A 25556-nucleotide genomic window follows, 5' to 3' on the forward strand; every position below is an offset into this window, starting at 1 on the left:
AACAATGTTGCGGACGCCATTACGATTCCCTCCTCATAGATCCTTTCAGACAAAGGATGTTGCGGTGGCGAAATTGGTCGACTGCATGGTTGCATGGAGCCTAGATGTAGCGCTGAGGTCTTTAACAGACCGCTGTTGTAGAGCTTTGTGATGCCGTTGATGCAGGTAGCTTCTTTAGGCCAAGTCGGGAGGTGAGGGCTCCTGCCCTATGTGTGTGGTTACTGCTGCGGTGGTGTTATCTCATGAATCAATATCTAGATCAGACCTCAATGCCCTGCCCAAAACTCTGAACCTTGCCCACCACTCTCCTTTGAAATCACACCAGAACGAATCAACCTAGACCGGGCCCCACTAGACTCCAAGAGCCTAAAAATACACCCACTATCACTGGAGCTCTCATTACTTAAGGATCTCTAGTGGCACATGCTGCTGAAATATCAGACCTCTTATCCTCCGATGACTTGGACATCCTAGCGATCACCGAATCATGGCTGCATGGAGCAGCAGGCCCTGTCCTTATGCTAGCAATACCTGACAACTATCAGATATTTAAGAGTGGACAGACCCAATGCTACAGGGGGTGGTTTAGCCATCATAGCGAAGACCAACCTCCCATAAGACTTCTGACTCCACTACCACTTAACTCCTGTGAAATGCTCACCGCCGAATTACCTATATCTAGCTGCCGTACCTTAACTATCTATCTACTATATAGACCACCAGGGTCTATCGGCACCTTTGAGGAGGACCTATCCAATCTCCTAGCCAACACCAAAGATTCCTCGCAGATATTAATTCTGGGTGATTTCAACCTGAGATTCAATGACCCAGCGGACAAACAGACTCAGATAATAGTGACTATTCTCTCAGATCACAGACTTACCCAAAAAGTCCTGCCCCCAACCCATGTCAAAGGAAGGACCCTTGAGTGGGTAGCTGACCTGAATTGCTCCACTTCCATTACCAAAATAACCCCACAACTATGGACTGACTTCTCCATAGCAATAGACAAACAAACACCCAAAAGTATAGTTATGGCACCACCCCTTCCTACCAGATGCAAAAATAACATCACACAAGACAAACTACTACCTCATCTCCTTCCCTCCCTTAACCTCCTACCAAGCAATTCTGACCCAAGTCTCCTTGTGGAGGCTTTTAACAATACCATGATTAAGGCCCTAGACACCACTGCGCCAGTTAAACACGCACAAGTAAAAAGAAGGCTCACCTTAATGCCTGGTTTACACCCCACATCAAAGAACTGAGACATCAAAAAAGAAAACTACAATCCCTGTGGCGACACTCCGTCGCATGAAAACAAACTACAACTCACTTCTCAAACAACTACAAACAACAAATAATTTGTACCAAAAAAGACCTCTTCAATGAAATAATATCCAAGGCCTGTTCCAACACTAAGGAACTCTTTGTGATCCTCCGGGAACTGTGATCCCCACCACCCCTTAGACAATACACCTAAGGACAAACAATGGTGGACTAGCATTCAGAATGCCCTGACCAACAAAATTACCTCACTCCAAATCAACATTGCCAATAAAAAAGCTTCCTTGCTCCCTACGGAGACGCAACCCACCACCCCTACTGAAGCCACCAACATCTCAGCACCATTCAGATTCACTGAAGTTACCATCCTGCAAACTTAGAAAATTATCTCATCCCTGAAGCTGTCTGTCAGGGCGACAACTGCCCTGCCCAAATAATTAAAGATGCGGCGAGAGACCTAGCACCTTTCATCTCAAAATTAATTAATGCCTCTTTCAAGACTAACACTGTCCCAAGCAAATTAAAAGAATCCTGGGTTTTACCTCTGCTCAAGAAACAGACGCTTGACCCTTCCATCCGCACAAATTGCAAACCCATCACTACGGTACCGTTTCTCCTTAAAATAATCGACAGAGTAGCATATTTGCAAATTCAGAACTACCTTGAAACTAACCATCTACTAGTCTTGCGCCAATCCGGATTCAGGCCTCAACATGGCACAGAAACGGCACTAATCGACCTAAAAACACAAATTGATGAGTTTAAGGACAAAGGCAAAATGGCCATGCTGCTCCTCCTCGACTTGTCGGCGGCCTTTGACTTGGTGGATAACGCATTCTTATGCAAACACCTAGCGTTGGCAGCCCACTTCTCGAGTGATGCAATAGCCTGGGTCCAGTCCTTCCTAGAAAATAGAATGATGAGAGGCTTTTCCTCTGCGGCATCGGCAGACCCGATCGAGACTACCTGCGGCATTCTACAAGGATCATGTGTCTCGCCCACTATGAATAACATATTTTCCAAGCCCCTATTCGACAAATTGGACAGACTGGTTGTCACCTACACAAACTATGTGGATGACACTCAGATCCTCATTCCCCTTTCGGGCAATTTTGATACGGCCTTGGTAAATAAAATATACCTCCTCATTCATGCATGGATGGATGGCATCCCATGGACTCTGCCTGAACAACGATAAAACAGAGATCCTGATCCTTGGTTCTGAGGCCAACCTAAAAAGACTAACTGCAACTATTCCGCATTCAGTATAGATGGCAACACAATCAAAGTAGTTAAAGAGGTAAAAACACTAGATTTCTACCTCGACTCCACATTAACCCTAAGGAAACAGGTTAACTCCTTGGCATCCTCTACCGCTTACACCTGCAAGCTCATCAGGGCTTGCAAACCATTTCGAACTAATGCTAGCTGCATCACCCTTGCCAACGCCTTAATACTGTCAAAGAACAAGTTACTTTCTTACCTGGTAACGTTCTTTCGATGGGATGGTCCGACGACGTATTCCATATCTATGACATGTAATCACCACAGCTGTGCTGCTTCGGAAACTTTTTCGGCGTCTGCGTCCTGCGTCGATGACGTCGATGCGCCGTCGTCGAGGACCTCCTCCGACGTCCGACGTCATCCAATGTGATAAGTAGGACGCACGACGCCCATAGCCTCAGTTGTAGTTTTTTTCCCCCAGAACGTGTGACATAAGTCAACTGCCAGTCAGACACAAAGCCTTGCGGAACGTAAGCTGCAATCGCAAAAGAAATTCTGTAGCGGGGAAGGCAGGGCGGGAGCGATATGGAATACGTCGTCGGACCATCCCATCGAAAGAACGTTACCAGGTAAGAAAGTAACTTGTTCTTCGAGGGGATTGGGTCCTCCGACGTATTCCATATCTATGACAGACTCCCAAAGCAGTACCAAAGCAAGGAGGAGGGAAAGAATTTAGAATCAGAATGTAGAATAGCCAATCAAATAGCAGAGCAAAGGACCGCCTTGCCAAAGGCCAGATCCTGTGCTCGGATGGAATCAAGGGAATAGTGACGTACAAATGTATGTACTGAAGCCCAGGTGGCTGCATCACAGATGTTGCGAATAGGAACACCCCTCTGCAGGGCAGTAGACGCAGCCATACCCCTGGTAGAATGGGCCCGCAAGCCAGCCGGTGGGTCCTTACCCGCCAAACGGTAGCACTCCGAGATGGCCAAAATAATCCAGCGAGACAAAGTCTGTTTCGTCACAGCTTGCCCCAAACGCTTTCCAGCGTAACCAATAAAGAGTTGATCATCCACTCTGACCCGGGACATGCGTGAAACATAAAAGCTTAAAGCTCTCCTATGATCAAGCCTATGGAGCCTCTCCTCTTCCTTACCAGGATGTGGAGGAGGATAGAATGCCGGAAGAACAACCTTCTGGGCCAAATGAAATTCCGTCACTACCTTCGGAAGAAAAGAAGGACGAACTCTAAGGACAACCCTGTCCTTGTGAAATACAGTGAAGGGAGGCTTAACTGAAAGTGCCTGTAACTCACTCACTCTGCGAGCGGAAGTAACCGCAACTAAAAACACAGTTTTCAGAGTTAACAGCCTCAAAGGGCAAGAATGTAAAGGCTCAAACGGAGCACCCATAAGAAACTTAAGAACCAGGTTTAAATCCCAACCGGGCACCAGGAAAGGTGACAGAGGGAACACATTAGTGAGCCCTTTCAGGAACTGTGAAATCAAAGGGATTTTAAAGTAAGAACACTCTTCAGACGAGCGCTTAAAGATGGACAGCGCCGCCAGGTAACCCTTAACGGTACCCACTTGCAAGCCCCTGTGGGCCAAAGAAAGTAAAAAGGACAGAACCATGGGGCTGTCACATGCAAAAGGATCCACATTCTGAACCCTGCACCAGTCGCAGAACTTACGCCAACGGCAACGGTACAGAGACTTTGTTGCCGGTCTTCGGGCCGAAAGCAACACCTCCATCACGTCCTCAGGGAGGTCCCAATCCTTATACCTCAACCTTTCAGAAGCCAAGCGTGAAGGTTGAGGGATCTGACCTCTGGATGGAGAACCTGACCCCCCTCCCGTGAGAGCAGATCGTCTCGGTAGGGAAGACGACGTGGAGGGCAGATGGATAAGTCGAGAAGGTCCGGGTACCACGTCCTCCGAGCCCACGCTGGGGCAATGAGGATCATCCGGGAACCGAACTTCCGTAACCTCCGCAGCACTTGCGGGATGACGGGGACTGGAGGAAACGCGTACAGCAGCGGGAATGACCACTCCACCACGAACGCGTCTCCTAAGGCTCCTTCTGGATGAAATTCCCGCGAGCAAAACCTTTCGCACTTCCGGTTGACACTGGAGGCGAAGAGATCCACTTGAGGGGTCCTCCAAAGGGCGAAGATCTCCAGGAGAATCTCCTGAGCCAACTCCCACTCGTGAGAGATCGCGCTCTGCCTGCTCAGAGCGTCCGCCGTCACGTTTTCGGCTCCGGCCAGATGAACTGCCGAGATCGAAACTTCCTGCTGGATGGCCCAGAACTCGAGCTGCATCGCCTCTCTGCACAGAGGAAGTGACCCTGCCCCCCCCCTTTTTGTTGAGGTAGTGCATGGCCACTGTGTTGTCCGTCAGGATCAGGACATTCTTCCCTCGCACAGACGGCAGAAAAGCCTTCAGGGCTAGCCTGACGGCCCTCAGCTCCAACAGATTGATATGGAGTATGGACTCCGACGGAGACCAACGACCGCTGACTGTCAGCACGTTGGCATGAGCTCCCCATCCCGTGAGGGATGCATCCGTCACGATCGTCACCTCCGGCCAGGGAAGCCAAAATGGAGCCCCCTTCATCAAGTTGCCTTCGACGGCCCACCACAGAAGGTCCCGGGCGACCGAGGACGGCACCTGAATCGAGTCCGACATCCTGCCGGAGGACTGCGACCATTGCGTCTTGAGTGCCCACTGCAAAGATCTCATCCGCAGGCGAGCCTCTGGCACCAGAAGAATGCAGGATGCCATGAGGCCGAGCAACCTCAAGAACTCGAACGCTGGGAGCGTCTGGGCATGCTGAAACTTGTGCACCATCTGCTGAATGTGAAGAGCCCTCACCTGGGGAGGAAAACACTGCCCCAGGGAAGTGTCGAGCACTGCTCCGATGTACTGGAGCCGCTGTGTTGGCGTCAAATGGGTCTTCTTTAAATTGAGGGAGAAGCCCAGCCTGTGAAGGGAGCGACAGGTGATCGATAGATGATCCAGGACTTGCTCAGGAGAGCTCCCCCTGATCAACCAATCGTCCAGGTAGGGGTAGACGTGAATCCCCCCTTGCCTGAGATGCGCTGCCACCACCACCATGAGCTTGGTGAAAACCCTCGGGGCGGAGGTCAATCCGAACGGCAGGACCCGAAACTGAAAGTGCGAGTCGCCAACCGCGAACCTCAGGTACTTCTTGTGCTTGGGATGGATCGGCACATGGAAGTAAGCATCCTTGAGGTCGAGTGACACCAACCAGTCCTGAAGCTGAAGGGCCTGGAGGACTTGAGAGAGAGTAACCATCTTGAACTTGTCCTTCCTGAGGAGTTTGTTCAAACCGCGCAAGTCCATGATGGGTCTCAATCCCCCGTCTTTCTTCGAAACAAAAAAATAAGGGGAATACCATCCCTTGTTCCTCTCCGCTACAGGCACCAGTTCTATGGCGCCTTTCTCCAGCAGGGCTTGAATTTCCTGCGCAAGGAGCGGATCTGGACTCTGCAAAGAGAGGTTCCCCAGTGGATTGTCGCGAGGCTTGTGCCGAAAAGGAAGACAGTAGCCGTGGGTTATGATCTCCAGAACCCACACATCTGAAGTAATGGCTTGCCACTCAACAAGATGCTGCGCCAGCCTTCCCCCAACTGGCGAACCATGGGACATGGCCTCACGACTGAGTGGGAGCGGCTGCGGCGTTACCTGAGGGCAAAGAGGCAACTGCCCGAGCGGCCTTGGCACCACGGGTACCCTGTCGTCCACCTCTGGTACCCCTGCGTTGGCCTCTTTGACTGCCAGCTCCTCTCGCTTTACTGAAGGAGGAGTAATAGCGAAAGGAACCACCCCTCCACTGCTGTCCCCTAGGACGAAAAGTCGGAGGTTGGCGAACTGCAGCGCCCAACGACTTCGCTGCAGCTTTTGAGGTCTGCAACCTCTCAAGGCTCTCGTCAGCCTTGCTGCCAAAAAGGTGTTCACCATCAAAGGGCATGTTGAGGAGCCGGGACTGCACATCAGGCGCAAACCCCGACTTCCGCAACCACGCAAAACTGCGTCTCAAGGTGCTCGCCGCCATGGACCTACTGACGCATTCAGCTAAGTCCAAACCCGACTGAACGGACTCACACATGGCATCCTTACCATCCTGGACCATAGCAAGGAAACCATCCCGTTCATCCCCTTCGGGAACATGTTCAGCCGCTAACGCAACACAGTTCCACAGAGTGTGCGTGAAACGTGACAAGGCACAAATGGAGTTGGCCGCCTGAAGCGCCATACCACCAGAAGAAAACACATTCTTCGCCCAGCCATCAAAACGTTTGTCGTCCCTATCAGGATGGATGGTAGGGTACGACGCCTGCTTCGCCGCAAACTCTCCGGAGTGGGGTGCCTGGTCAAGTAGCAGGGGTCGCCACTGGCTGGACGGTATTTTCGCGACAAGGATCTGCCCACCGCCGGGAGACTCTCCGGAGCAGTCCAAGCCGCCGCCACCCTTCTCTGTAAAGCCATATGGAACGGCAGAACCGGGTCAGTTGGGGGACCAACATCAAGGATGTCTGTCAGATCATCCTGCACAAACTCCCCTGGGGGAGCAGACCATCCCAAGTACTCAGAAACCCTAGCCATAAGGCGCCGGTACGAGGAATCAGCATGAGACCCAGGCTCAGGCCTACAAAACTCCTCCTCCGGAGAGGTGTCCAGTCCACTGGCATCATGCAGTGACTGTCTCAACTCGTCAAACTGACTATGGCCCGAGACAATGTCATCCGGAACCTGACTAGGAACCAGGCCATCAGAATCCTCATCCGCCTCTGAAATATAGTCCAGGTGGCGAAAAGAAGGCACTCGAGAGTGCTTGCTCTTAACCAGAGCCTTCCTAGGGGGTCCACCCGTGCCCTGGGGTACCTCCGACACGAAAGGAGTCGATGGCGTCGAGCGAATCGGCGCCAGCGTCGAGAGAACCGGCATCGGCGCCGAGAGGATCGGCGTCGAGGAAATCGGCGTCGACGTCAGATGCAGCGCCTCCAGAATCGGCGGCGTCGACACAGCCCTCGAGGCCGGAGCCCCGAGCGTGTCCCTCGACGACCTGAGCGTCGACGGCATCGACGACTTCCTCGGAGCCAGAGCCTCGAGAAAGCCTGTCGACGCCCTCGACGCCACAGACGTCAAAGCCTTCTTCGAAGACCTCACAGGTGCACACGGTCTCGAACGCGTCGAGGACCGGGACCTGGAACGGGTACGTCGAGAACGAGTCCCCTTGTCCGAACGGGACCTCTCCCGTGACTCGTGCCGACCACTCCTGCGAGCGGTGTCTCTCGACCTCACATGACCGACCCCACTCGGGGGCGCGGACGGCTGAGTACCCTGCGACTCAAGAATCGCCAACATCTGCTTCCCGAAGGAAGCCCATTCCTCCGGCGTCGCACGGCCCGAGGGGTAAGCGACGTGCCGGGCAGAGCCCTCCGAAGAGGACCTGGAAGGCGACCGATGTCGGCGCTTCCGAGAACGCCTCGAAGAGGCAGAGGAGTGGCGAGACCGACTCCTAGAAGGAGACCCACGAGACTTCCGACGATGACACGGAGAGTCACCCCTCGAATCATCCGTCGAAAGCCCCGCAGACTTCGACTTCCGGGGCTTGGACACCCGACCTACCGACAACAACTTCTTACGTTCGCGTAAGGCTTTGGACGTGAGCGACTGGCAGTCGATACAGTCATCCGTGTTGTGGGCCTCCCCGAGGCACCAGAGGCAGGCGTCGTGCGAGTCCGTCACCGACATCTTGGACCCACACTCCCCGCACTTCTTGAAACCCGGACGCGGGGTCGAAGTAGACATCTTCAGAAGGATTTTCACAAACGAACAGGTTCGAAGAACTGAGAAGAACAGAACTCCAAAGAGTCGAGGCGTTTAAACCAAGAAACACGAAGCAACACGTTCGCGGAAAAAACGGAACTGAGGCTATGGGCGTCGTGCGTCCTACTTATCACATCGGATGACGTCGGAGGAGGTCCTCGACGACGGCGCATCGACGTCATCGACGCAGACGCCGAAAAAGTTTCCAAAGCAGCACAGCTGTGGTGATTACATGTCATAGATATGGAATACGTCGGAGGACCCAATCCCCTCGAAATTGGATTACTACAACGCCCTATACCTTGGTGCTAACAAATATATCCTTGACAAATTACAAACATTACAAAACAATGTCCTTAGAGCTGCTCTAAACATACCAAACAGAGAACACATCTCCAACATCAGAAGAGAATACCATTGGCTAAAGACAAGCAACAGAATACTACTTAAAACACTCTCTCTCACCTCCAAATGCCTCAATAATGCAGCACCACCATACCTTACAGAAAGAATGGTTAGGAGAACCTCGCCCCACCAGAGCAGCCAATTCACACTGCCTAGAGATAGCCAGATTCAAGTTAACTAAAGCTGGAGGAAGCACTTTCTCGGTGAAAGCCATGCAGTCTTGGAACGCATTACCTCCAGCCCTCAGAACTGACCAGTCTTACCTCAGCTTTAGGCCCAATACCCTAAACTGGCTATGATCTAATGACATATGATCCCTCTGGATACCCGCCACATGTACTTTGTACCTGCCATAGCCATATGTATATAACCTACTATACCTTCTTACTGTACTTGCATTTCTTTCTGCATCTCTCGTCTTGCTCCCTTTACTGTAATTATGCCAATATGTAACTAAGCTTTAGTCTTGTACCTGTTGCGCCCAGTTACCTAAGGGTTTGGTGCGCATTACCAAATAAATAAACAAACAAACATACCCTTTTGGCTGAGGTAGGGAAATACCTCCTAGAGTAGGAGCAGGGAGGCATTTTCCAACCCCTTTATTATTTTGAATACAAGTTTATAACTGCAATCATGAGTTCCCAGTGGCAGTGTCTCATTTCTGGCTCCTCACAATGCCCATATTCACTTAGGCACCATTGGCCTTGGGTGGCCTGTGCACATAATTCATGAATACTAACATTCACAGTAGCATTGGAGAGCCATTTTGCAAGTGAATAGATGCCATGCAAATGAGTAAACACACACATTTGAACGCATCACCATAGCAACAGAGGGCATGTATTCGGTATTAAATAATGTGGGCCCTACAGGACAAAAACATCCATGACTGTGCACCCCATTTTCATTATATCATGTGCTTTATTAGACAGCCAACTGTTTAATATTATTAAAGAATACAATAGTCACAGTAACTACTGCAGCCAGTCCATAGTCCCCCTTCGTCCATACGTGTTGGTAATAGTCCCCTAATGTGTTCCGGAATGGCCATGGAGCATAGTGACATTCATTCACAAAAAAACAGGGACCTATCGTATGCACGGATGTGTCCATCTATCGCCGGAAAGACCATCCTGCATGCTGCCAATCCTGCCTGCCAGTGCTTTTATTATGAAACATATAAAGTGCAGTTATTAGAGAGAGCTGGAGCAAGGGCCTTTTGGAGAAAAGGCGGCTATGGACTAGGAAGACAGCAGTCACTAGAATGAGCAACAATCCATTCATTCTAAATGCTTAATAAAAACTTATTGAACAAAAAAGAAGAATGGAAACCATATGGACTAAATTAGACCTTCAGCTAAAGATGTTGCACAATTCTGCCTCCCCAAATTGGACATGAACCCTGGAGCTGGAATCCCTAAAATAGTATCTGCAGGAAGCGCATGGAGTTACCCATATTGCTGCCTTGCAAATGCCCCCCAAAGGGACATACCTTTGGAAAGTGACAAAAGCCAACTTGGCTCTTAACACAGAAGAATGTATCCCCTTTGGATGGGTCACCTTTCTGAGGGAGAAGCAGAGTAAAATACAGGCTCTACTCTAGGTGTGGACTTGGACTCCAGCCTCAGCATGACCAGCCAAGTCAATGCAATTGCATCATATGCATCCATACCACTAAACTCTTGAATGCAACTAAACCCTTCCTCTCCTCACAAGACTGCCTGACCATAGCCAGAGCAGTAACTGGATCCCGGCTTCACTACTGTAACTCCCTTCTTGCCGGCACTTCAGAGAGCAACCTTTACAAGCTCCAAAACATCCACAATGCCATCTGGGCTGCTTTGAACCTAACCAAACTGGACCACGTCTAAGCTCACAGAAAAGCTGCACACTAGTTACCAGTCGGAGAACCCATCATATTTAAAATTCTCTCCATCATTCACTGATGTCTCTCTAATTCTGCCCCACCCTACCTCTCGCAGAGGATCACCAAGAATGGTTCCTCCAGACCAAAAATATCAATCTTCATTGACAGACTGACCACACTGCACTTCAGATGCACTAGTGCTGATGGCTCTAGCTTCCCAGTCATTGCCGCCCACTTGTGGAACGACCTGCCTTCTCACCTACACTCAGAACCATCATACTGGCCATTCAGGAAACAACTAAAAACCAGCTTATTCCATCGACAATGAACTATTCCTTTAACAAATTACCAGCCCTCCTGTTGCTCTCCAGCCACCAATTCCTCCCCTTCTTCCCCCAATCTAACTAGCACCTAGATGCCTGTGGGATTTGTGCGCGCTACACATGTAAAAATAAATAAAGGCACTAGGCAATGCAGCCTTTAGTAGTGCAAGACACTGGGGAGGAATATCCCTAGGTGGCAAAGATGTAAGGAAGATCTGGTATCTCTTGTACTTTCCAGGCAGTACCTCAACGCCCTGCTGATGTTGAGATGGGACAAACCCAGTCAGTATCAAATTGCAGAGTTGGAAAATAAGATTCAAACACTGATTTTCTGATTAAATGAGACGTCTGGCACCACCTTGGGAAGAAAGTTAGGAAGAGCCTGAAGAACAACTTTCTCCCTGTGGGGAAAAAAAAAAAGACGCAATGGGCTGTTAAGACACAGGCCTTTGCCCACAGAGTCAAATGCCTTCTCATTGATTGCAAGAACCAAAACCAAAGAAGTCAAGTATATGCTGGAGCTCCACTCTTGGCCAGAGATGTAGGCCATAGTTGATTGAGCAATAGGGTGGACTTCTAGGCAAGGTTTCCTCTCCGCTGGGGTTCTAAACTCTATCCAGCTTGCGATTAACCAACCTAGTGGATTGGCGAGTACCCCAAAGCTTCAGGTGATCCCTGAGGACATCTGCCTGCAAGGGAATGTCCAGCCTCTTGAGTGTTCTAGAGAGCACTGCTGTAAGGATGCTAAATTCTACCTGCTTTGGAGATGGTGTGGGAAGAAACTGACTGAGATCCCTTCCTCATCATGTGGTCCTGCGAGGGTTGGCCATTTGTGAAAACACGTCATCCTATGTCATGTCCCCATCAACTAGTCCATGCCTAGAAGTGTTGATGGATCCTACAGTGGTACACAGTCTAGTGTTACCAGTTCCAGAGCAGTCATTAGGATAGAGATTGTCAAACTTTGGCAGAAGGACAGATTGGGAGAGGAGGGAGGGAAGAAGACTGATTGCCAGATGCTCTGGGGGGAGAAAGGGCAGCATTGGCTGTGGTGCAGCCACTGGTACCACCTCAGAGACTAAGTCCATAAAGTAAGAGCACATGGTATAGCACCATGATTGGTTTACATTCTGGAGGAGCAAGTCAACCTGTTGTGCTGTAGTTGATACAATAGGCCTTGGTAGAAGAGTTTAAAGACTGAGATTGTGCATAAGTAAATTGTAGATGCATCAGGCAGTCTTAAGAGAGTTAAATGGAGTTTCAGTGGGAAGCCAGTGCACATGGAAGTGGCGGGGAATGCATAGTTCAAAGTCCATGGTCTATGATGAAAGTAGCAACCTGAACCAGAGGATGGAGGCCTCAATGTCTACGGTGCTGAAAGAGCCAGTCCATTCTCTATGGGGGATTATTACCCATAAGTATGGAGCAAAGGGGATGGTAAATATGAGTACCATAGTATGTTGTTCCCAGATTAAATGTATTGCAATAATATTTGGGATAGTAGATCACTTGATGCAGTAGGATTATAGTTATGTAGCTGAACGTGTGATGAACTGTGTACCATTTTACAAACATATTATACTTTGTTTACCTAATATGGGGGTTTTAAAAACAGGTCTTGCATAATGTTTAAGTGATCACTTTTGTTTTTAAATTTTAGGGCATGCGCATTTAATAGCCCAATAAAACATGTAAAATAATGACAATACATTCACAATCGATATTAGGGAAATCAATGGTTTTAAAAATGAAGATCAGGCTTCAACAAAAAAATAAATTTTACAGACGTTTCATGAAATAAAAATTATACCACCTGAATTTGGTCGATGGAGTCAATTATTATGATAATGTTGCCTTGGTGACGAGCAGAAAGCTTTTCCAGCCAATGAGGAAATTCTTCCAAGAACTTGGTAGGATCCAATGATAAAGTTGAAACTGTCCAAGAATGCTGCATCAGCTGCGTACATTGAACATAATTTGAAAAGTGTAAAATATTTCACTGTGCATGTTTGATTTTGTACACATTCCACAATTATTACCAAGAAGCTTTTGTTTAAATGGTTTAGGGACAACAACATTCCCCACAAAAAACGAACACAATGTCTTATTATCTTTTTGTAATAAAGATACTTTATCACAAAAACACGTAGGCTGAAAAAAAACAAATTTTTAATGTCAAATTTTTGTGAGATTTTTTAACCCTTTTAAAAAAAAATAGATGGGTATAAAAAAGGTGGGGGGGCGTGGGAGAGGGGGTGGTCTCCCCCAGCATTTAAAATGGCATTATTTTTAACGTAGAACCGGGGAAACCACTACATGGACATCTCCTTCCCAGCCTTTGCCTTCTGTTCGTTCCTATGTATGTGTATGTGTATTTTGTTTTAACACAAGATGATCCTTTTGCCTGTTCACCGTAGACTAGAATGACATCTTCAATTATCCCCAATTAGCTCCTTAGAATTGCTCCAACTATATTTTAACCCAAGGATTGAAATAAATGCAACAAACAAAATGTCCTGGAGCAGAGAACCTTGTAAACTGGAAAATATTTGAGATATTTGTCTGTCAGGATTCTGTGTTTCATCTCCATGAGATTGATAGTATAAAGTTTGGTCCTGGCAAATTCACTGCATCTTCCTAATCATTTTGCTCTTTCTGTTAATGAGGGGGCCAGAGGGAGTCTCCCCACACCTAGATACCCACTTTGCCTTCCCCCCTGACATCCAACCCTCACCGGTCTCACCCCTGCACACTCCCTCCCTCTTATCAATCTATATCTCCTGCGCAACCTCAATAAATTTACCATGACCAAGCTGTATATCGTCAATATTGTGCAGATGAAACCTCTTCAGACTGCCTGTCAGCCATCTAGAAGAGTTATATGAAACTGCTCAAACTTCTTTGATGCTAGAGTTTAGGGGTCTGCAACCTTTGGCTCTCCATATATATTTGACTACAACCCCCAACAGTCACAGCAAACAGTCAATGGTAACGTATTATGGGAGTCATAGTTCAAAACATCTGGAGAGCCGTAGGTTGCAGATGTGGTGAATCCTTGGCTGTCTTCACTTCTCCCAAGGGGGAGCCCCTTCCCATGAGGCCGCTACCCAATAGTCCCCCTTGGGGTGGTACTCGGCGTCAGCGGTAGGCTCTCATGGGGAGGGGGGGAGGGACCCCCCTTCTGGGAGTAGGGACGACTATCAAAGGAGAACGCCATATACTTCAGTCCAATCCCCCTCATCTATCCCACTCTTGCCTCGTCACCCAATGTACATGTGTCATTTAACCAAAATCATAGGTACTCGAACGAGGAAGAATCTAGTCAACTCAAGGACGAGCCTAGTATACCCAAGTGAGTAATATATGACAGGTCCTGAGACAAGGTGGCAATGCAGAAGCACCAAGAGCAGTCCTGGAACCACTAGTGAACATTCTAGAGGTTCCCGAATTCCTATCGGTCAAGTCACATTCAAAATACAAGAGGAAAAACAGGAAAGGAAGAGCAGTCTTCCTAAGAGGAACCGCAAGCGTGTGAAAACCTTGAGCTGCTGCCGAAACTAAGCACTTTCAGACAAGTTTACCGAGCGGGCAAAGGCATCCTCGAAAGGTCCAGTATGGAAGGACTGCCCGGCCAAGTAGAATAGCAGAGGTCCAGATGGGAGAAACCCGGCAATTGCACGGGCAGGTGAAGATGTGCATTTTGTGGACCACCAAACGCTGCAAAGCCGCTGCAGCATCTGAAAAGGAAAGGGAAGCCGTGAGAAATCCCAAATGGAACACAGACCTGCCCAAGACCAACCGGAGAGCGTCAGCAAGCCCCAGAGAGGTACCAGGATTGCTGGGACCCTTAGTGGGGATATAAAAAAAAGGGTGAAAGCAACGAAGCTCGGGTTTGGGACCCACATCCACAAGAAGGAAAGTTTGTCAGTCATAATCATAGTTGCAGTACCTGGCAGGTTAGTGAACCAGGTCTGCCACACTATCAGCAGAGAATCCTACGGGTCTGGGACCCAAACCCAGAAGACTGGGAGTCAAGTCTAGGTTGGGAGAAGTGTACAAAATCATAGACGGAGGCCAGGGGAAGGGAGTCATTCCCCCTGGCATTGTGAACTGTGCCAAAACTGTAAAGAGGCCAGGGGAAGGGAGACATTCCCCCTGGTGCTGTGAACTCAGAAAAAACCTGGGAAGGGAGATATTCCCCCTGGTGGCATGAACTGTGAAGTAAGCCTGAGGAGAGGCAAGGGGAAGGAAGAAATTCCCCCTGGTGTTGTGAAATGTAAATGTAAAAGCCAGGAGTGTCAGAAAAAAGCCAAGGAAGGTCAGGGTGAACAGAGTCATTCCTCTGGCATTGTGAAATCCATGAGAGCAAGGTACCTGGAGAAGGGAGGTATTCTCCAGGAATCCAATAGTGAAGTAACAACTATGGGCAAAAAGGAATGTTGATGTTTGAACTAGAATTTTACCTTTTGAGTTTGAACTGAGAACTCTACTGCTTTGCAATCTGGAGCTTTGTTTCATATCTCGGAAAGGTATTGAGACCTGGGGAAGGGAATCAATCCCTCAGGTAAAGATCCCACCTATGAATTTGAACTGCGATATGCTGTCCAGAAGAAGGGAGCCACTCATCTGGACCAAGAAGATAGACTACCTCTTTAGTTTAGTTTTAAGTATAAAGGGACAGAAGTAGGGTTTTGACACAGAACAGCGGACACTTGATTTACATGGACATCCTGACTGAATCCTTAGAAGTTTTGTTGAGGTAGGGAAACCCCTTTTAGAGTAAGGCAGAGGAAGGTTTTCTCTTAATTTCTGGTATGAAAAACAGTTTATGCCAACACCCTTGCTACCTGTGTGTTAGTTTACCCTTCTGCTTCCTTAAATAGATAACTGCTATAGTTGTAATTCCATTGTCATTATAAAGATACTTTATTTGTAATAACTGACTAACCTTGTACAGTGATGTTTTACATTAAAGTACTTTGAACTAAAGTGCTTTATACAAATAACGATTAAACCAACTGAAGACACTACGGTCTATTGAAATGCACCAGTGAAAAAACACTCTGAATGACTCCTGACAATTGTTGCTGAAACAAAAAGATATCATCAGTTTGACAAGTGTGCCACAATTCCTGGTTTGATCAAATCTGCACCAAGTCACCGTTGCATCCAAGTCTAAAGCAAAACCTTTCAAAAGCAAAGAAATAGCATTAAGCAGAATAAATGTTGCTCTGGTTCCCCAATTCAAAAACATAATGACAAATTAATTTATTCAGGCTGCTGAGTCAAAAGACACAGCAAGGCTTTGACAGAAAATATTCTATGGTTTACAATTTATAGAAACATTGAAGTTGGCAGGTCTAGTTTACTTCTACTTGTAGATCAATATTCAATAAAAGGAAAACCCATCATATTAATGATCATAATGCAGTGTCACATATAGGTTCCCATCTCATTAGATTAATGTAGTTGTGTTCAACATTTTAACAGTTGCCCCCCCCCCATTCATGTCAGTCACTCTCTTCTGTGTTGTTTAACTAAAAACGTTTAAATGCCGGCCAAATATCCTTGAGACACGAAGATTTTGGTGATTGTAACCTCCAGAACTCTTCCATGTTATTTGATCAAATAATATCCTTCATCCACTTCCTCTCCGTTGGTGCAGATGAATGTGTCCAATTTTAGTGATATATCAGCATTTAGCCAATGAAGAGCATAAATTAAGCAATTTGTGTTCTACAAGGTACCAGGCCTAGGACAATCTGACCACACAGCAAGATCAAAGATAAGCTCCATCTTTGCTTAAGGTATTTATAACACACCACTTCGGTGGACACCCGTCGCAGGCACGGCTATCCATCCATACACATGCAGGTAGGACTATGACATATTCGGCCTAGCTGGACACTTAAGTCTTCGCCTCCTTACACCAGACGTGCCTCAACACCTCTGCCATTATAATACAGCAACGACCTACGACATATTTGTTCTGGCTGGTGTATGGGAGGACTGGTCCAGGAGACCCCCCTCCCATGACTCTTCTCCCCCGGTAAGGTTCATGGCTCGCCGGGTGTCCTTCCTGCCACCAGGGCCCAGGTGGTGGGTGGGGCACTGGCAGAAGACATTGACCAAACCTGTTCAATTTAGCTAGGCCTTAGAAACCATTTTGTATAATAAAAATGGCTTGATCCCTGCGCACCGCCGCACGGCCCCCACCCTTGGAGAGTATCACTCATCCCTGTGGCCACATCTCCCTGGCAGATCCGCTAAGAGCCCGTTCCCACGAACAGACGGACATGAGCTAGTGTTAGATACCAACACTAACATTTCACCTTCCGCAGTGTATCGCTGTTTCCAGCATGACCCGGCCAGCAGGGCCTGGGTGGAAAAGAACTGTACAATGGTCCCCTGACAAAAGCAAAATCCCCAAATACTAATGAACAAACCACCTGTGATGAAAGCGTTCTCCCCACAACCTCTCTGACTGAAAACCTGTAAAATATATGAAAATGACAGGATGGGTGCTCATATGACATTAGGGATGAAGCATCCACATCCCTGTAGCTATGTGCAAATGGTAAAAGCGTCCCGGTGGTTTTTCATGTTATGTGTGTTATCGAGAAGACTGCACCCCACGGTCCCGCGCCAAAACTGAACTAATGCTGCTAGAGTGCAAAGGAAGACAAATGCAACCATACTGAGGGCTCATGTAATGGGTGCACGAAAATGCACCATATGTGTGTCTGAGCCCACTATGTGCCACTGCCGCCAGTCTCAGTGGCGGGTTGTTCCCGCGTGCTCCACCAACCTTACTACTACCTCACTTACCGCGCATGTATAAACATATAACAAAATGTTGTAGTTGTTAAAAACGTAGTGTATAAGTAATGTGCTCGAATTGGCCATATGGATGGCACTAGCAATGTCAAAAACGTGAGCTTTGGAAAGACTCAATGAGTACTGTATACTATATGAATGTTTATGTCTCTTCCACCTAAAGTCTGCAACACACGAGGAAAATACCTTTGTGAGCACATGCAAGGCCATTCCCCCTTCCTCCCAGTGAAGCCTGCCAGACGAAAAAGCAGAGGCCTGTGCCGCGCTGCTCCACCTCCCCCAATTCGGCTGGAGCCGCTTCAAGCATTCACATTCCCCCACAGCACCCAAGGCCACGGCCTGCCACCTGACTTATTTACAACCCAGCAGTAAATCCCGGCCTTAAAACACAGATCCAAAGGCGCCCTTTCTTAGACTCCACGACCCGCCGGCTCACCTTAGGGTAATGGCCCCTGTAAAATTAGGACACCCAATATTATGGCAACATTACAAGAACACATCCATAATGACTTCTAACAAGACATGATGACACAGACCGCCTGTCCCATGCCCCGAGACCTAACCCCACGACCTCTGATACCCGGTCAATAGGATGACGGTAACCATGTATTGACGAATCGCCAACAGGCCCCACTCCAGGTGCATTCCTCCTGTGTTGCATTAACCTGTAGAATAACCTATTGGAAGATTTACCAGGGAAGATAATATTGCAATGTTGAATGACTGCAGTGTGCGTGGCCCTAGGGCAGGAAGTCAGGAAAGACATTCATCTCTGACACTGATCACGGTTGGCACAACACCACCGTCCGGATGAGCCCAGCTGACCTGTCAGGCCCAGCCCAACCCACGAGGGTAACCAGTGACGTCCTCCAGCCGCGGCAAACCACATCGCAGCAGCACCTATAGCTTGTCGTCGCCACCCAATCCCCATGAACTTGTGCCCCCTATAGCATGTAGGTTCTTATGACGTTTTTTGTAAATATATACGCCTGTCTTTGCTATTGTCAGACAGAGCGCTCTCGGAGTTTGCAGAGTTCTTTGCATGCCCTATTTTGATTGATAAACTCCCATTTAAGCTCACCCGCACTTTGTCCTGGCCTTATTCCCATCCCGGGGAGAGTCCATTATTGTCTCTCATTGTGGGGAGGATCGTGCTATCTGGGGACGCTTGCCTTCAGTGGTGACCCCGAAAGCGTGATTTTAACTTCTCTCTCTCTCTATATATATATATATATATATATATATATATATATATATATATATATATATATATATATATATATATATATATATATATCCCTACCGTCCCCTTTGGCACGAAAATCTCCGGTCGAAAAGGGATACGCACGGTGCGCCGGCTCCGGGAGGCTGCCCGCCAACGGCGACCGGTACGCTCAGAAGTGCGCACTCACCAGAGAGAGGGTACGGGATCCCGGTTGAAAAATCCCCTTTGAGTACCGCTCGCCGGAGCCGGGGCTGACCGTTGAGCAAACGGCAACACTGCCTGGACGGACCCAGTATCGGAGACTCTCGGTTCAAGATGGGCAGGTGAGTATTGAGTGCGAGAGACCTTAAAGGGAGCAAGGGAGGAAATATAGGACGGGGAACAAGGCTGGTTGAAAGGGGGGCACTCTGGGTCTACTAAGGACCATCCTAAACTTTCTTTGCTTTTTCTTTGCACATGGCCATTAGGACTAGGAGGTGAACAGAGATAAAGAGACGGGAACCTAGCTCCGCAAGGGGGTGGAAGGCGGCGCCGCATAGTGCCATCTTGACTAGTACTGGGAATATATGAAGAAGTGGAATATGAGATAAAGGTGTCTGGTAAAGGAAGACACGGAAAACACATTAGTGACTGCTACTATTTCTATTTTCTCTCTGGGTTTACGGGTAAATCAAAGCGGGTTAGTACAAACAAAGATATAATGTAAGTAGAAAAACAATTTTACTTCAGAATTAGGAGACAAATACATATATCAGATTAAGACGGACAGGGACAGTTGGCAAGGGAGGAAAGGGAGGACAAACTGGGCTGTGAATAGAGTGCTGCTTATGAGTGTGTATACATCGTATATGTTAGAACATGTTTGATATAACAAGTATGTAAGGGTGGTCAGGAATACGTAATTGTGGTACGGTTACGGTAAGTGTGACCAGGAGAAATATCAGAAAGAAGAGTAATGTAGTAAAGTGAGTGTTCATTTTGTTGATCTGCTGGGTTCAATTGTCACAGTTATTGATGGTTTGCTCTTGTACGTGCCCCCTAAAGAGTATAGAATAGAGGCTGTGTGCAGCCATTCTCATACTGTACAGGTGGTGGGAAAACACGCCCATGCGCAATAAGACATAAGTACAAGAGTTCATATGGTGACACGTCCATAGTAAGAGACAGACATACATAGAGAGGTACACTAGCGTCCAGCAAGTACGAAGTATGGGGGCAGAAACACCCTTATCACATATTTGTAAGAGCCTATCTGGGTACGCAGAACGGATTAAGAAATATCATGACCAGTGGATCACAGAGTTGAAGGGAGAAGGGTTACCTCAGATATGGCCAGAAGGGGGGTCGTTTGACAAAAGCGTCTTAGATATGGTAGCCACATGCATTTGTTTGAAATATAAGGGGAAGCAACTGCACAATAGGAGGGAAATATTAGACCTATGGAGACTGTTTGAAGAAATACCCCCTCCTAAGAAAAGGGAATCAGATACTGACCTACCATCTACTACTGACAACCCATTGCTGATACCAAAAGATGACAAAGTACTTTCAGAAGAGAAGCCCCCGATTGAGGTAACTAGGCTGTACCCAATGCTAAATAAGCCAGTGCCCGCAGAAGGATATAGCGACCCAACTTATGTACCCCCAACGACAACCACTATCACTCTGAAGTGGGAGAATGGAAGACCAGGCTCCCGTCCTTCACCTCTCGCGCTTGGCCTAGAGGGTCACGACCCAGACACCCGCCACGAGAAGAGTTTGTCCATTTACCAGACGACCAAATACCCTGGTACAGGAACTTACGGATGTGTCCATCTGCCTGCCCAACATCCCGCGCTGGCCATGCCGACACCTGCGGCACGGACCAACTAGACTAAAATCTACATGTCGTTAGAGATGCCATGACGACCTAGACAACGGGAAGCACATCTGCACAAATATACACACTGGACATTCCCACACCGATCTACACGAAGAATATACTCAGTGCTATGACGTAGGCGACAGGCATATTCACGGACGTGCATCTTTATTATTTTTACATAGGCTTTCAGAATGCAGAAACGCAAGACGAGTCATGAACTCATCTACAAAGCTTGCTCACGCTTCTCTTGAAACCAGTTACCACCATAAGAAGTATAATGAAGACACGATACTGGTCATGGAACTATATGCTATTATAACCTAAAGCACCTATGCACCAAACGGACTACTTATGCACCAGGCCCAAGTAGGCCTCAAACAAGAGCTCCCGTGGACATTAACAAAGCAAGAGTCTAGTTGCTGATCTTGCAGAGTGGGCCCGGTGAAACAACCAGCCAAGGTCGCAATGTTGCAAACCCACATTCTAAGAACAAAGCATCAAAGGCAGGATGTTGCAACCTCGCACTCCGCGCACCAACGTTAAAGTCACACCTGCAAATTAAACCAGACACACAGTGGAAAAGCAATATTAATTGTGCAGAATTCTTCCTCAAACACGGTCCCTCCCCACGTGACCAAGCCGAACCTGACGAGATGCCAAACCCAGGAGAGAAAAGGCGTCTGGATCCCTCGCTACGAGACATAGGCAGATACACTTGAAAGGCTCAATGAACATCTGCGACAGTGGGAGCGGTCAGCCTTCTGTTAGGGAGAATTCTCTGTTTAGGCTGAATTTCCCTACCTAGTGAGTCCCCCAGCAGCTTTGCTGGATTTCTGGGGTTTATTTTTTTTCTCCTGCCAAGAGTGAGACTCTTTTACCCTCACTCTTGGACATGTTGAACTGTGTTATCTTGGACAAACCTTGTGTTGAATGGGCTATGGGGTCTTTTACTCCATAGGGCCTCATGTATTTTTGTGATATGGGTTACACAGCACCCTCTGTGCCGTGACCCAGGGGTGTCCTAGGGACTCCCCAACATAGACTCCATCCCCTGGGACTGACTACTGTCTCCCAGGGCATGTAAAGTCACCAAAGACTTTGCTAGTCTTGAATCCTGAACAGAACCAGTACAAACCATCATATTGTGGACGTACTGGCTGGGGCAATTCGATTGCCCCAGGGTCTGTTAGTCGAGGGGGCACGTCTCCGTCCCCCCTGATCGAGTTTTGGCTGGTGGCAGTGGAAACTACGTTTTATATTCGACCGCGAATATTTTCCTATGGGATTTCCCATTGTTTTAGGCTAACACATTTAATTATTTATTTACGGTAGCCTTAAACATACCACCGGTTTATATATTTATTTTTATAACTCCGGTTGGGACTTTTTGCCAAAACTTGATTCTAAAATGGCGTTGGTGTTCGCCTCTGTAACTCTGACCCAAAGTGGAGCCCTTTGTTCCACTTTTGGCGGGCTTCTCCACAGAAGCCCTCCAAAGTGGTGCCACTCTGTCTGGGGTACTTAGGAGGGGTGGAGGGGGATTTAGGCACCCTGGACTGAGTTACCTTGGTAACTCAAGTCGCACTCCGTCCTGATTGGCCCAAGTGGTGAGCCGCCCGGCTCACCACTTAGCATGTTTGAGTGACAGCTAGGCTGGGTGAATGGGGGTTTGCTGCATAAAAGCAGGGCTTTGGGGACTGGAACTTCAGAAGTCGCCACAGGACCAAGAATCCGACGAGGGAAGAGCTGAGCCGACCTGCTTCGACGACACCACCCGGTGGAGCCCTGCTGAACCGTCTCACCACTTTTCCCGACGACCGAGGAGAACTCTTAACAGAGTGGCTCCTTCCCTTGACTGGTGGGGACAACCAGTTTTCGCCTTCTTTTCGCTTCTCGAGGTATCTCGTGGCCGCCTTGCCAGTGCCAAGCACCCCGGCAACCGGAACCCCACCACTTTTACCCCAACCACGAAAGTCGGTACAACCCTTCAACCGGAGGACTCCGCGGCTGGTTTCTTCCCGGGCAGTGCAACGACCCTCTTCTTCTGCTCTTCAGCGAGAACTTCTTCTCCCCTGACCGACGTCGAGCCCTGCTGCCACTGCCTGGAACAACTGCCACCGCTGGAGGATCCTTTCCGCTTAAGGTACCGTGTTCCGCCTGGCTTCCCTTGCTACCGACTGTACGGGGTAGATTTAGCCCCCGGCTTTCGAACCTGGGAGTGCCTGGGACACCCTGGCTAAACTTTCTAAGCCACTCTACACTCTTTCTAACTCTTTGCAAGACTTTGAATCCCTAATAACAGTGTGATCTTGGGTACATTTTCGCTCCGGCTACTCTAAGAGTGGGCCCTGCCTAGTGACTTTTGCTCACCTGTGACTTTGTGCTTCTTTGAGCCTATTGCAAGTGTTCTGGATCTTAGAGTGGTGTGTTTAACCCATTTCTGTTTCTTTTTATCCCTTTCCTTAACCTACTAGAGTGTCATCTAACGTTAAGCGCTCACCTCTGTTTTAATTATGTGGTGTTAACTTAGAGTTGTCTAGATAGGAGTAAGGGTTGAAACTGCTTTCATCATAACTGTGTTTGAAGTGTTTCTACTATACTTTGCTAGAGTGTTTTCAACTTATGTGTGTTTTATAAATAAATAACTATGTACTTTTGAAACCAAGCTGGTCAGTGTTTGCTTGTGCTTTTGTGTCTGAGGACATATTGTGTATACTTTGCATACTGCCTAACTCTTCTTGAGGGAAGTCTGACTGCTCAGCCACAGCTACCAGGTAAATCTGGGTGGTACAGACTGCTACCAAGTGGGTTTACTGCTATACCTGTAGTCTTAAATCTTTTGCAGTGTTCCCCAAGGGAACTGCACAGGTTTCTGCCTAACACCTTCCAACTATGAATAAATCCTCACATTGTCTGCACGTACCCATAGTGAAACATTGTTGCAAATTGCAGGTACACCGAGAGCTGGGAACAGCGGTGGTCCCAGGCTGGGAAGCTCACGGGCGCACCAATCAGAACATGGGGCTCTTATCACTGACGCCAGTAATATTAACCAATCCTCAGGAGTCTTCATGTAACAATTCTCATGTATCTAACTGTAGGGACAACCCAGATGTATCACCTGACTACCCTTTGTCCACTAACATTGTCCTCTATATGTGTGCTATACTAACCCTACCACTCGAGCAACCAATTGAGAGTGGCGATAGGTTTTTTGTTAACTTTCTGAAGTGACGCAAGTAGCACGTCATAATACAGTAAAAAGGGCCACGATGGTGTGTGTGTCAGGACGGACGCGTACGCTCCTTGACCCATCCCTGCCGTTTTGTCTAATAAACAGCAGAGTCACCTTGCTCCTTGTGTGTGTCTCATACTCTATCTCATCTGGGATACACGGGAGGAGTTGGGGCCTCCCTGCCTGGAGGTCTGCGGACGGCCCGGCCGACCCCGGCAGAATGTTCCCCCCGACAAGTTGGAGGCACTGCTGAGATCTGTTTAAGATCGACTTTTATTTTTCACTTTTTCCAGGCACTCCCGTTGCGAGGAGGCCCGGCGGCGCGGCCCCCTCTGCCGTTGCCCCCTTCTGAGGACTACAGGACAATCGCGGAGCTGCGAGAAGACCGGACAGCGCAATCCGGATATTGGCCCTCGGGAGCCGGTTGAGAAGTATCCCGCCCGCGGTTGGCGAGTGTCCAGACGTGGTCCAGACGAGGGGAGGTGACGAGCCGCTTGGAGGGGTGCACGCAGTCGAGCGGCCCTGCATCGAGAGAACTTGGTGAGCATGACACGCACAACAAGCAATGCGAAATTGTGAGGGAGGAGGGAGGTGTTGTACAGATGCACGGCGAAGGTCTAACAACTTAGTGTTGCCAATGGAATGAATGGTAGCGAAACGAGTGCGAGAGCAGTCGGCTACGTCACGCGAAAGAGGGGGGCGGAGCACGAAAACATCACGTGCGGCCGCTCATAAGGCACTGATTGGCCTAAGTCGCGACTACGTTTAAGGGTGGGGGTATGTGGTTTCCTACGATTTGGCATTTATTGATCAATGAGTAGACGAGGATTCCTATTGTTCGAGCAAGAAACTCGATAGGTAGATGACGATTCCCTGTAGGCGGTGGCTGGTTGCCTAGTTGCCCAATACGGAAGATAATTGGCTGGCTAAGCCCTCCTGTTGAGGGGCGTATCACACGCGAGGCGACGCAGCGTGCGCAGTCCGATTATATTATTGATTTGATTACCTTGTTCCAGGAGTGACAGGAAGACAGCTGTAGGGTTGGTGTAGGGTTAGCGGGGGTAGATTGCAAGTGTATTTTGAACTTAAAGAACATAATAAAATGTACCAGTAGCTCGAAGAGATCGGTGACGTCACCAGTAGGGATTTAATAGGATATCGCGAACACAAGGAACTTTGGTTTTGGGAGTGGTGGGGAAGAGAAATATGATAAGGGAGCGGACACGGAGATAAATGATAAATGAGTGGATCGGGAAAAGGAGAAGGGGAGAGGGGCGTGGCTGCGCACGGAGAACGCCGGCCACGGCAAGTGTAAAAGGGGGAGGAGAACGGGGAAACAGGACGACTTTATGAGAGCGTCGTAAAGGGTACGCAGCCGCAGGGGGCTGCGTGCGCTTCGGCCGCAGGGGGCCGTAAGGGTGTAATAAT

The 25556-nt window shown here is 48.4% G+C and overlaps 1 protein-coding gene across 1 annotated transcript in view; it reads right to left on the reverse strand.

Moving 5' to 3' along the window:
* NPHP3 (nephrocystin 3) overlaps nt 1–25556 on the reverse strand; it is a 1212810-nt gene that overhangs the window by 608734 nt on the left and 578520 nt on the right. Inside the window, exon 13 of the mRNA XM_069648695.1 lies at nt 12781–12924. Coding sequence (XP_069504796.1) covers nt 12781–12924 — 144 coding nt within the window. The remainder of the gene's footprint in view (nt 1–12780; nt 12925–25556) is intronic.

This window comes from Ambystoma mexicanum, chromosome 2q, assembly GCF_040938575.1.
Source record: "Ambystoma mexicanum isolate Mex_15411 chromosome 2q, UKY_AmexF1_1, whole genome shotgun sequence".
NCBI classification, from domain to species: Eukaryota; Metazoa; Chordata; class Amphibia; order Caudata; family Ambystomatidae; genus Ambystoma; species Ambystoma mexicanum.